The sequence below is a fragment of the Rhinoraja longicauda genome, chromosome 7 (genome assembly GCF_053455715.1).
Source record: "Rhinoraja longicauda isolate Sanriku21f chromosome 7, sRhiLon1.1, whole genome shotgun sequence".
In the NCBI taxonomy this organism is placed as follows: Eukaryota; Metazoa; Chordata; class Chondrichthyes; order Rajiformes; family Arhynchobatidae; genus Rhinoraja; species Rhinoraja longicauda.
This window is the reverse complement of record NC_135959.1, coordinates 19,823,850-19,838,108: the sequence shown is the minus strand read 5'-3', so window position 1 is coordinate 19,838,108 and position 14,259 is coordinate 19,823,850. Positions and strand designations below refer to the sequence as shown.

General features: G+C 36.3%; 1 protein-coding gene across 1 annotated transcript in view; it reads left to right on the top strand.

The window, feature by feature from the left end:
* Positions 1-13,958, top strand: part of clybl (citrate lyase beta like) — a 140,740-nt gene extending 126,782 nt beyond the window's left edge. The window contains exons 4-9 of the mRNA XM_078403017.1: positions 2,892-3,080; positions 6,109-6,210; positions 7,078-7,171; positions 7,725-7,892; positions 12,079-12,203; positions 13,166-13,958. Coding sequence (XP_078259143.1) covers positions 2,892-3,080; positions 6,109-6,210; positions 7,078-7,171; positions 7,725-7,892; positions 12,079-12,203; positions 13,166-13,261 — 774 coding nt within the window. The 3' untranslated portion in view covers positions 13,262-13,958. The remainder of the gene's footprint in view (positions 1-2,891; positions 3,081-6,108; positions 6,211-7,077; positions 7,172-7,724; positions 7,893-12,078; positions 12,204-13,165) is intronic.
* Positions 13,959-14,259: the final 301 nt, after the last annotated feature.

Sequence of the window (14,259 nt, the reverse complement as noted above, 5' to 3'; positions counted from 1 at the left end):
GTGGACAGCTATCTCTGTTTTGATTCTGTCTTCTTTTACATGGCGAAGAGTGTCCTAACTTGCAAGAAAGGACATAAGGCCTGTGTATTTAACACTCCCTACCAATCTTGTCTCTGATATTTGCATCTGCAGTAGGTAGGCTGGTGAAGATAAAGTAAACCAGATTTCCCCCTCATGTTAATGATCTTCTTGTGTAAGCACTGTTTGGCAGTTGTTTCCCTCAGAGCTTAGCCAGCTGAGTTAGTTTCACCAAGCCCCTCTTTGATGTCCCAACTCGGACTCAGTTCTGTGCCTTTGATTCCTTCAGGATGTTTTCCGAATGATGCTCAATAAAGGGTCTGTAATGTTTCATCAACTGAGGGTATATTGTGAATGGTAGTCAACCAGAGATTTCCTACCCAAGTTTGACCTGATGCATGAGACTTCATTGTTGAGGACCTCCAGGGCTACTCCCTCTGACTGTATACTCCCGTTCCACCCAGCTTTGGTGGTTCGATCCTGCTATTAGGACAGCTCACAACAGGGAAGATGGTGCACAAGTCGAGAAGGTGGCTGAAAGGATCATTTTTGTGAATATATCTGTCATTTATTTAGTCTGTGTGGCAGTTGGTACAATTAGGTACACCCTCTAGATATTCCTGAGGAGGTTGGCTGTGTCTTTGTTTTGTTCAAATCCAACACATACAACATGTGCACAAGGCAGAGTTCATCGCAAACTCATTAATGGTGACGTATTGATGGGATTGTGTTGTGGTGAATGCTTCTGAGTAATTGCTTGAGGGGAAAAGTACAAGGGATGTGCACTTACCATGGGTTTTGATGGTTTCTTGAACCATTTTATTGACCATAGTTGAGGAGTTTTGGAAGCAACTTGAATATGTACTCTATCAGATGATGAGGAAGGATGATGAGGATTGGATCTACTTCCCTGAACAGAGGGGTCGATAACTTTGAGACAATTAGTGAAAGATCAGAGAGTTAAGGAGATTTATTTTTGCCTCTGGGAAATGATGGTGGGCTGGTGTCTGAGCTGATGGGCTGAAGGGACGGTGGGGAAAAGCCATGCCATATTTCCAAAACAACTAGACGAGTCCTTGATTTTTGAAGAGTAATGAGATATGGCCGGATCACTCTTTTCGTAACTCACTTAGCATGAACAGAAGGGACTGAATGGCCACCGTCTACATCCTGACGTTTTACAATTCTGGATCCTAATCAGTTTAAGCATTTGCACAACATTTTCAGTGAGAATTTATTTTCGCACCATCAACTGCACAGTGTTTGCTGTACATGTGTAAAATATTCCTGACAATTAGGGGTGAGAGGAATAGATTTTTCTTTGTGTAGCTACTGGATGTGTTCCCAGGTCCACCAGCTGAAGAGAGATGGAGGCAGATTCAGTGGCGTTTTTCCAAAGAGAATTGGATAAAATCCTGGAAATTGAAAAACAGCAAGGCTGCAGTGGAAGAGTGGGACTGAATGGAGACCACTTTCAAGACCCAGTACGGGCACGATGGGCCAAATGGCCTCCTATTGTGCCGTGCCAACTAGGTTTGAATGTCGCTTGTTCCAGATAAGTATATTGTATTGAAGAAGAGTCTGAAGAAGGATCCCGACCCGAAATGTCGCCTATCCGTGTCCTCCGGAGATCCTGCCTAACCTGCTGAGTTACTCCAGTTGCTCCATCACTTTACATGTTTTTATTTGTAAACCTGCATCAGCAGTTCCTTGTGTCTCTACCATATTGACCTGTGAAAAGATGGTTGAATGTAAACAGCTAAATGGTAATGATGTGGAGGTCCTGGGGAAGCAGGGCGTAACTGTATCCATTGCAACTTCAACCTCAGCATGATTTACGTTGCATCTGGATGTGTGGTTTGATTGGTTAGGTGAGTGGACAGGAGTACTCTATTTCATCTGCAACACAAATGACAGCAATGCCCAGCTGTCTATTTGGCTGCACTGTTGTTTTCCTCCCTTTCTGTTGTAAAGTGGCTTCTGGGTTGTTCTGCGGGCACATACACATCTTTCTTTCTTTATTTATTTATTTATTTGGTGTGTTCGCAGCATTCTGTGCATTGTAGTAATGATCAGCAGACGGTTACAGCTTCACCCTCCCACTGACTGGCATGTGTTAGCCCTTCATGAAAGTGTGATGATACCAGGCTCAAGGCTATTTGATTCAGGTTTCATTAACCTTGGGGTTCATTACTCCTTTCACTTGAACTGCAGAGAGCCATCACATCATTCCATGTCTGCGCTTACCCTAATTATCGTCAGACTAGACCCCCATAAATCAGTGGCTCTGCAGAGCTGTCTTAAGCCGCTTTATGTGGCCATTTCTGATCTAATCTGACAACTGTAAGCTACTGTTTCCTCACGCCATTTAACTCAGACCACATTTCCAAATCTTATTGCCATTTTTTTTCCCCCATGGCATAGTTTTTGCATCCGTCTGTTTTAAATCCATGATCATACCCTCCCACTCCTGACAGAAAGCTTGACTCCTTTCCTTCTAATCAGCAGCAATTTCTTTTTCACTACAGATCAGCATTTAACAAAAATAACATCACCGCTGCTGTGTGACGTGAATTAAACAGAATAGTCATCAATCTCCAATCCGTTAATAAATATTCAACAACACAGTCACTTTGAATCTTTGGATCTGATGCCACTAAATTTGAAATGCCAGGCCTGACACTGCTGATTATTATGTACAATGTTACATGTGATGTGATTCATTTTTATGGATTTTATTATCATTTATGTGCGTTCAAGTTATAGTAAAAGAGTCACTGATTATACATAAGCAGCGGTGTTGTATCTTTATGAATTCTGTCGTACTTCACCATGCATTGCATTGTTCCCAAGTATTTTTCTCTCGGTTAAAGGATGAGGCAAGGCAGACAATCGCAAAGATGCTGAGTCATTTTCGCGTGACCCACACGGACCTGTGTGTTCGGATCAACGCTGTCTCGAGTGGCCTTGCCGAGCTCGACATGGAAGTCATCTTATCCTCTAAAGACCGCCCTCCAACCTTGATGCTCCCCAAAGTTGAAAACACCGAAGAAATAAAATGGGTGAGTTGGTCTAGATTTGGCAAATCCTTGCACTTTGATCACCTACCAGATCATTTGGGCTGAAAGGAGGGTCAGGTCAAGAAGGTATGAACCTCCCACACCTCCTGACACTTCCAGCTGCAACCAAAATGGGACTGCGACCAAAGTACAGATTCAGGTCAATTCTAACAGAGGAAGTGAGAGAGAGAGAGAGAGAGAGAGAGAGAGAGAGAGAGAGAGAGAGAGAGAGAGAGAGAGAGAGAGAGAGAGGGTTAAATAAAAAGTGGAAAAGAAATATGAGGGGGTGTGCTTGGGGCAAACCAGCAAAATGAACAGGAAGCTTTTAACCACTGTTTTTAATTACTACAGATATTATTTCCTGAATCGTTCTGTATTTCTTCCTTTTTAATTGCTGCCAGGTGTGTTTTTGTTTCATGGCTGGTTTTTTTAAGCCTATAAAGTCTTGAAATAAAAACAGGAGACACATCAAATTACTTAAGTCAACTTTGAAATAGCCCTCATTACTTTAACATGCTTTCAATAAATGGGGCGATTATAAAATATAGGAACAGTTAATCTTAAATAGGATTGAAGCAGGCCTATTTATAAAACTTTAAGAAGTATCTTTAACCATGATTTTTATAGCCAGCAAGTAAGTATTTCATTTTGAAGTGTTTACTGCAGCTAGTTTCGCAGTGAAAATGTAAATACATTCACCCACTAAAAACCCTGACTATGGAGAGGAATGTTATTTTCTAATTTTTTAATTTGAGAAGGCACCAAGCTTGAAGTTTCAAACATTCAAACAGCTGCACGAAAAGGGAGTTTGGTTGCCAAGAAGGACAGTGACAGTAATTAAATAAATCCCTTCCCCCACCCTCCTTCTCCGTCACCCACACCCCCCACCCCTCTGCTGTTAAGGTCACAACATAACGAGCTGGTAGATAACTTTGTTTGACTGACCTCAGTTTAATTTCCGAATTCTCACAGGGATTGCTGGATTGAGCACACCCACTTTCATTCTCACAGATTGTCAGCATAACCAAAATCCCTTTGGTGTTTATTTATCCCATTTAAAATAAAAATTATATTAAGAATAAACCTGGAGGCAGATTTGTAACTAAAAGATGGAGTTACTTGTTGTCTATTGTGCGGGAATCTCTTGCTTTGCTTTGTCCTGGCTATGGGTACTTGTTTGACTGGCATGGCTTATTGGACTATAACAAGCGTAACGCTGCCTCTTTTGTTGCAAAACAATTCCTCTGCAAATCCTGAACAGTGTGCATTCTTGCCAACATAGTATTGGGTGTGCTTTGGAATTGACTATGGCTTGCTACTTCTCCTCCCCAATTTCTCTTTCTATTACATTAGTGCAGTCAACACTGGGCTAGGCCGGAAACTTTTAATCGTCTCTTTGAGAGAGAGAAAGGAAAAAAAATTAATTGAAACCTGTTTCTCGGATAATTTTTGTGTTAATATGCACCATATATAATTTATAGTTTGGATAAACAACTTATGTAAACAAATAGCCAATTGGGGATTAGGGGAAATGATAGTGTAATAGGGTGGATTGGGGGGGGGTGGATGAGAAATTGTGTAACATAAACTGAAGTAACAGTTTGTTTTATTAAAAATATTTGTAAATCCCAAATTAATTAAATCCAAAATATGTCATTAATGGGAGAATTATGTCTATATGCAGCTAAAAGTGAAATTCAGGTAACATAAATTGGCCTTTAATAAAAGACATTTCTGTCACTGCACTTTTCTATGAAGCAGAATATTATGTTAAGCCGGTGGCATTAGTTTTTATGTTGCCATAGCAGCCTACTCCTGCAGGGTTGTGACCTGTGATGATTACAGTACAAAGCTTATATGGTCCCAAACCCCCCTTTGAAGATGAAAAGGCTTTGATGGTTTATATTTATGCAAATCTTTTAGATATGATTTACCCAACTGAGATTGAATGGGGAGATGATTAAAATTCCCTTTTTTTTATTTGAAATCTTTCAACAAATGAATTTTCTTTAAATTTTACGACGCCTGCTTTTTTTGTCTTCATTGAAATGCATTTGCTTTACCTGAGATACTTTTATCAGTTGCGGAACTGTGATGATTATAGCTTAAACATAGTACCTTTTATACTCTAATCCTGCCTCTGAAAGGGGAAAAAAAGTAGTGTGCAAGAGCTTTTGTATGTTTCCAGATGATAGATTTTGGAATTTCGGCTACCCCACTGGCAATCCAGTGAATTGGAGACAATTTTTCCAAGTCTTTGGTGTTCAAAGAAAGCAAGTTGCTTTCTTTATGACACCCCCGGTAAAACTCAAAGTACTAGGAAAATCATATTGCAAAAAGCTAAAAATAAAACCAGCTGGTCTGAACGACTGATTCTTCATTTTGAAATCACACCATTGGCATAATAAAATGGCAAAAGGATTTACACATTGCACAATCACTGTCCATCAGAATTTTGAATTATTGGACATCATGTCATGATAAATGAACTAAGTTAACTTTAACTCAGAACCTTGCACGGCATAGAATGGACTAATGCAGCCTCTAAAGTGAAAATGCACATAAACCTGTTTATATCTAGATTCGTGCAATTATGCATTTAGATACATTTTTATTTGTGTGTTTTGACATTAGCATAGAACTGATTGAAAAATTAAATTGATTGTTTACATAACATACTCTTATATTTTGGATCAAAATTGATATATATGCATGTTGTGAGTGAGATTTATAATTTTTTCTGTGTGAAATTTTACATTATAATCGCCTCAAAGGATTGGACTTGAAAAAAATAATCACTATTTTCAAAATCTTTTAAAGAGCTAGTGGTAATGTAGTTGTACTAAAGAAAATTGCAAAATGTCTTTGCATCCATGTCAAAATCAAGATATTGCAAACGAGTCAAATCCTCCAAAACCGTAAGTTCTTCATTTTTTCCAAAAGGAAAAAGGAGCATGATTTCCATCTCTCTCTCTCTCTCTCTCTCTCTCTCACTCTCTCTCTCTCTCTCTCTCTCTTTCTCTCTCCCTAGTTTGCAGACAGATTTGCAAAATACTCAAAGGGTCGGGCAGCAAAGGAGCCAATGAATCTAATCACTTTTGTGGAGACTGCAATGGGTTTGCTGAATTTCAAGGTAAATATGTTCAAGCAAAATCGAGTGCTTTAAACCAAAAATGTCAGCATTTTTCAATATGATATATTGATAGCACTGTTGTTTCAGAATGTCAGCACCATGGCATTACAGTATTTGTCGTTTATCCTTTTTAAACAAAATTAAGTCAAACAACAAACATTTAATTTTATTGATCACAGGTATTACACTTACAGTGAAAATCTTAAGTTCAATAAATTTAATAAATATAAGTTTAATAAATTACCATTCACATTTATTTAACATTATTTGGCAAATGAATGCTCAATTTTGGAAATAGTGAAATTAATGAGATATCCTATGAAGAATATGCAGAATATTATGTTGAGGATCCTGTCTCAGAATAGCAGTGCTGAAAGGCATATTGGTTCTGGATTCCCTCCAAAAATATGCACAAATATGCTTTGACTTCTTTATTTCATCCAAGTTTTTTGTAGGTCACAGAGAAATTATTCTATTGCTGCAGCAGAAATATGTGATTTTCAAAACAGGTGTAATGAAACACTTCTCGAAGTTCCCCAACCAGGAAACCACAAGAAAAATAAGTCGACGTAGACATGGTAACTGAGATGTTGAGGGGTGCAAGAGTCTGCCGCTTTGGCTGTCTCCGAAAGTAGCAGGAAAAAGCAGCTGCCACTCATTCCTTTAATGTTAAATACCTTTTCTTTTTTCCCAAGTAACTGAAAAACACTACCAAATAAAATGCTTAAAAGTCTTAACCTCACTCTGGACATTGCTAGTTTGATCATTACATGCGTTACATCGTTGATAATGTTCGCATGGCTAAAACTCAGTTAGCAAATTACATGATGCAAAGGATATTCCATGGTTATTGTTATCTTCTTGAAGGATGTATGTGAAGAAGCACATCGCCTAGGAGCATCTGCTGGTTTTCAGCTTGATGGAGTGGTATTTGGATCAGATGATTTCTGTGCCAGTATAGGTGAGAGAAAGGTTTTTCTTTGGTTCCTTCCATATGTATTATTAAAGCACATCTTTTGTTTTTGCCTTTCAGAACATGTTCAGAAGCTTCTTATGCTTTTATTTTTTCAGACAAAATAATAAAGTATACACTCTTATTCTTGAATCACTGTAATTAAGCTTCAATTCACATTTGATATATATGTTTTTGTTTTCCACTGTTGCTTTTGATTACAAAATTCAATATATTCTTAAAATAATCACAGGTTCCATGTTCTGGTTCACATTCAGTGTTTGCAAAGTTCAGTGGAGATTTTAGTTGCATTGGATTTTGTTTGAATTGTTTAAATTGATAATTATTTTACTTTGCCATCTGCAGCCAAAAGTAAAAGTATGGGATTAATTTTTATTCATGGGAAATATTTTCATAAGGTTTTAGCCAAAGTGTGGTTTATTTTGAATAAGTTATTTTAAAGTTGTTTTATCTGGCATGCTATTTCAAGACTCCTTTGTGATCTAATTTCCTTGTAGGAATGTTGAGCTGGTGCCTTAACTACTTTTCTTAACTATTTCAGGTGCCACACGAACTGAAGATGCTAGGGAGCTTCTGTACGCAAGGCAGAAGGTTGTTGTAACAGCAAAAGCATTTGGCCTGCAAGCCATAGACCTGGTTTATATTGATTACAAGGATGATAAGGGCCTAAGTGTGCAATCAAGAGAGGGTGCCCTGATGGGATTCACAGGTATACTACAACTTCCAAATAAGTTCTGAACCACATAGACTTGGTGGCATCGGTTTTGTCTTTTTGCACTCTTGTGTGTTTGTTTTTACGTGTGTGTTTGTGTGTATATGCACACGCTGAACTTTATTTCTCATTTATTATATTGTTTGCAGATTACTATATTCACATATTCTTTAGTGCTGCTGCAAGTAAGAATTTCATTGTTCTATCTGGGACATGTGACAATAAAACTCTTGCCTCTTGACTACGGTTCCTAAATGATCAGTTGATTCTCCCCCACACCACTTACAATAACTTCAGTTTTTTTACTAACTGTGGATGGAATAAAAACTTTATCTATGTCTTACTGCAAACATGACACCAAAAATAATTTGATGCATTTTTTATATATTTTGGAGTGGTTAATGGCTAATTTATGATGTCATACCAGGAGTGTGAAGTGCATATAAAACTGTTTAAACGTGCACCCTAATTATTTAACAGTAAATCGTTCATTGCGAGGAAATAAACTTTGATGCATTTGCTTAAATATCACAAATAGTGTAAAGTAGATCAGTCAGGATTCTGTTGAGCATTAAGCAAAATAAATAATTTTGTTTAATCATTTCAGCCTCCAACAAAATTAAATAGATTTAATCACAAATAATTATGTTTGCTACGGTATCTATTGTTTGTGATATGTTCCAGTAAATCTGTAAGTATTATCCATGACCATTATAACTCTTAAAACATAGGAAAGTAACCTCCAGGACAGTAATGATCACATATGTTCAAAAAACTGATTCATAAGTAGTATCTATTTCAAACAGTAGATTAAAAGGAATTTTTCAACTGTTGTATTCAGTTAGTCCAGTGACATCTGCATTGCAAGAATAGCTGTTACTTGCTTCAGGAACCCAAAGTATTGGCTCTTTTTTTTCAATGTCTTGGCAGAGATATAAGGTAATCTGGCCTGACAACTCCGACCAGTGAAAGCTGCTTATAATATTTTACATTAAAAACGTTTCAGATTATTTATTTTTCTACCGACTTTGTAATATGTAATGGAGCACGTCCAAGGTGTTTCTACCTAAATCGTGTAGATTGGCAAATTTACTTATGTGTAGAAAATTGAAATATTTTGTAATGTAATTTGAAGAGTATTGTAGAAGATATTAATCAACTCTTTGAAAAGCATGCAACGCATCCACTCTAATAGTATTTACTTAAAATAAAACTTTACATTCTGGCGCCGACAGTATAAGTTTTAAATTGAATCTTGCTTCTGATTTGGACAGAAGACATCTTAGTTTGGAAAATGTAATTTGGAACCACAGAAGAAATTTCACATGGAGACCAAAGTCATAAATATGAACTTTCCAAATATGTTTTTGTATTGTTATCCTGTACGCAAATGTAATTCAGCATGGATAGGTTGGCCTCTTCGTATGGGTATGATAAACATTGTTCTATAATCAGATCAGGTGGTGGTGTACAATGATAAATTTTCATGGCTAAAAATAATCATGCGGGGGGCAATCCTTTCTGTTTCAAGCTTTTAGCTCAGAACAGAAACATATAATTTTTGTAAACCAACAAGGCTGAAATTATTATCTCATTGCACTTAAAATAACAATTTTCTTTCAACAGAACAACTGAATTTCTGTGAATTTGATTTGATATTGTAAATTGTGATTGAGAAAGTTTTGCAGCTAGTCATGCTGTTGTAAAGTGTCAAACTATTGCCTATCTACAATTCTGTGACAAATGAATAATTTTCTCTTTTTTAATTTTAATGAATATGGGGTTGTGCATTGCAGTTTTTTCAAAAATCATCAGACCAACTGAAGTCTCAGAATTGTATGCAACAGACAATACCTTATCTCAGAGAATATTATTTCACAATTTACTTCGGTGTACCACAACTAGACACTTTAATTTACAGTCTGAAGAAGGGTCGATCCAAAACGTCACCCATTCCTTCTCTCCAGAGATGCTGCCTGTCCCGCTGAGTTACTCCAGCATTTTGTGTCTACCTTCGATTTAAACCAGCATCTGACGTTCTTTCCTACACACTTTAATTTACATTCTCCCATGGGGTTTTTTTTAATAGAAATTTGCAGTTATTCTTGCTACTGCTGTAATTTTGGGGAGTTTATGGAAACTAATGTAATAATTAAGTGTTATTTTACTTTTCCATTCAGATAAAAATGATCTAGAAATAAATATTTGTAATGTTTTAAATCAATGGAGCACTGTAATATATTACTAACATTGTCTATCCATACAAGATGTCTTTACAAAAGTTTAAAGAACACAGATTATGAGTTAATAGGAGAATGATAAATGATACTTTAGTAAAAATCGCATACTCAGCCTACTATCTATTTGAGATCTAATTCAAAAAGCTTTCATTCAGGAATTTGATCCATGTGCATACTTGCGTTTATAGAAACTGACTTAAGAATATTGACGGTGATAATAGAGGATCATTATTAATCATTTATAGATTTTGGAGATTAAAGATTTTCATCTGTATTTCAATGTATTTCATGTGCTCAGCTAATCCATTACCATTTTAAATATTATTCTCGCACACACATATAATCATCATTTCACGTAACCCCACCTTTGACTACCAGCAATACACTCTCTCTCGCACTGAAGAAGCAGCATAATCTGAAACAACAGCAAACTCTCAACTTCCAGTGGCATAATCGCACAGTCAGCAGATCAGAAGTGCTCACCAATCTTGGGCACAATTCATCCTGCTGGCTATTTTTAGTTTTACTTTCTCTTCTTGTGTCTGGAGTTGGAACATCTTTGCTGCTGCATCACCTCCTGGCTGAAAGAGGTTTGGCTGGTAGACACGGGCAAATTTAGATATCTAATAATGCTGGACATTGAAATTTATGACTCCTATCTGATAGTTAACTGGGCAGAATTCATGAATTATATAATATATAATCTTGAAATAACATCCTTCATTCCCTATGCAACAAACAAATTCTATCCTGTTACTCTTGATCAATTATAGTTAATTATCCAGATTATATGTACTTTCATAAATATAATTATGCAATGTTAAACTATATATAAAACACTAAATAATACTTTTATAGAAAACTCACACTTTGCATGAAAAATATATGTCATGTAAAATACATGAGTATAAATAAAATTAAAAAGCACACTATACGTGATACATAAACTTTATAATAATTAATAATATTTATTAAGATCTGTAGAAAATAATACAAAATGATTTTTTGTGTTTCAAACCACTGGAATTCTAATTATGCTGTTTGCATGGTTCTGATATATAACCAATATCCTACCGTTTAAATATCTCACAATTATTAAAATACTTTTTATATTTTGTATTCTAATGGATTATAGCTAGGATATGTCATTTAGAGTGTTATGTGATTGCAATTTAGATTTCAACAATAAGGAAAAAATGGAATACCTTATGGGGTATCCTGCAATTTGAAACCGTGTTAATCCATTTCGTGTCGAAACGTACCTCTTGAATCTGCGTGCTGTCATGTGTTATCTTATAGGCATTTATAGAAATGTTGTATCAGTGTAGTGGTCAATATATTTCAACAAATATATATTCAATATGTTTGTATTGGATATAAAACTCAATAAATTTCCTGTTATAGTTTGGAGCTCAATGCAACAAATCTGGATATTGCTCTTGCAATTAAAAAATAAATCAAATTCCTATATTTAACTAATAAAAAAGCTTTCTATTGACCTAATGTATGGTCTGTGGCAGGGTAGAACCTCCTCACATCAAATAGATATGGCATGAAATGATTGATGCAAATATATTTGAGTCTAAACTAATGATCAAATGACTAAATATAACAAATATAACAAAAATCTGAAAATATTAGTTAAGATGCTAGCCGTGATTAAAATGATAGCCCGCTGCTGAACTATTGATTTATTCAATAGTTTTATTGTAAGCAGGACAGATATGTTGAAGGAAGATCAACCTGTGGAGATATATATCCAATGTAAACATTTACCTTTACCGAGGTTGATTGATGTCACAAATGCCACAGCTGGTTTGGCCATGACTCTATGCGGAAAGTAGGACCATATTTCACAATTGATAAATCTGCTGATTATTTTCAAAAGCCTTTGTGAGTACTGAGCAAATGAATAAATTCCGATGTGTCGTATCTGCGTCTAGGTAAACAAGTGATCCACCCCAATCAGATCCCAATTGTGCAAGACGCCTTTTCTCCAAGTCTCGAGAATGTGAAATGGGCTTGTGAACTGATTGAGGCTTTTGAAGAACATCAAAAACTGGGAAAGGTAATTTTTTGCATTTTGCCTATTCTAGCTATTCGGACAATTCATGGCCAAATTAAACACTTGCTGTTGTTGCAACTGAATGTGGAGATTATTAAGTCGCTTTATGAGAGCAGAATTCTTTCAAATAGGATTAAAACATTGAAGCCCATTAGTGTTGCAAATGAAAATAAATTAGTGATGTTGGATTGCTTTGCCAATTTGTTGCATCATTGAATCGCATTGTGCTTCTTGCGCTGTGGGTTATTGTATATGTGTTTTGGTGGTGATCCACACAGTCTGCCGGTGGCTTTGGCCCAATGATGCTCAGATTAAACATAGCCCCGAGGAAGAATCGGGGTAATCGCAGTGCTGTCAGTTAATTATCTTCGACAATCCGTATGGCTGCATCCTACGAACAATTACATAGGAACTATTTAATACCCGACAACTCACACCATCCATCCCAGCAGAATATTTTAAGAATCACATTTTTGCCATGAAAGCAATGTCCTGGTTAAGCTGCGGGGTAGTTATTCAGAAATGTTGACAAGTTATAAATCTTTGCAGCTAAACAGAGTTCTTTAAAATGAAAAATAAAATAAAATAAAACAAAATAAAAGTAATTAAATTATTTTATGCTATTTTACCTACAATATGCATGTTAGGAAATGTATGACATAGAGTCCTGCACATTTGGTACATCATGTCTGCACCAACCATTAATAATTGTGAATAAAACTGTTATTCCAAGATCCCGCCCTAGAATAATAAGAATATTATGTAATATTAATCTTAAATGTGTTTTCCTACGATGAAACTTGAATTGTTTTGAAAATATTTAAGTTTATTCTCTAAACAAAGATGATGACGTTTTAACGTTAGCACTTTGTCAATCTTCAAATAGTTTAGGTTGTATTAGTCCGTTGGGAAGGGTGGTCTCAGTAAATAAGGAGTATGACGTAACTCTTTTTATTCTGTTCTAGGGAGCCTTTGTTTTACACGGAAAAATGATCGACATGCCTTCTCTGAAACAAGCACAAAATGTTGTTACTCTAGCCACAGCCATCAAGGACATGTGAAAGCTCAAAGAAATGTGTTTGCCATAGATCACTGGTGGATGCAATGGACAGAAGAGAAGAGAGAGAGAGAGAGTGAGAGAGAGAGAGAGAGAGAGAGAGAGAGAGAGACTGAAATGTGTGAAATATTATGGAGGTCACTACAACACTGATTATGTTTTAACAATATGCTACATTAAGGCCCATACTATTGTAATTTAAAAATAAACATATTTAATCTTTCTGGTGCTGTCGTCATATGAGATTGTCTGGAATTAGCATTCCAACTAAACCCCAGTTTCTTCGTACTGTACTGTTTGGGTCATTGAAATAGGCGAAGCCTTAGTAAGTTTTGCAGATGTAGTGATTAGAATGAGAGTGCTGCAGAACTTCTGTGGACATCTGTTCGTTTCTGCATCACATTAAAATAACTACTTCTGATCAGATGTGTCGGCTGGTTACCAGCCTAGGTTGCAAGGTTGTTTGACTGCAGGTTTTCCCATCTTTTAGTTGGATATATAAACATGATAATCACCCATTGTCACACAGTACAGAAGAAATCCATCCTAAAGGGTGCAGAGAATTTATAAGAGCCAGATTGGCAATACTCTGAACTTAAAATGTATTTCTTAGTGTTGGGAGCTTCAGGAAGTTAAAGGCTTACAGAAATATTTTTTTTATATACTTGACCCTGCCTCTGAGCCATCATCAGCCATTGATTCATCTATATATAGAAATTGTAAATGTACTTTAATATTCCTTAAAATATTTTAAAAACAAATACTGGTTGTTCTGAATTATTAATGGAGATTGATTTTTAATTGCAATGCATTTGTGGGTTAAATTTTAAAATGGGGGCAGCACAGTGGCGCAGCAGCAGAGTTGCTTCCTTGCAGCCCCAGAGACCCGGGTTTAATCCTGACTATGGGTGCTGTATGCACGGAGTTTGTACTCTCTCCCTGTGACCACGTGGCTTTCCTCCAGATTATGGAGCACTCCCTGCCCACTCAGTGCTCCAGTTT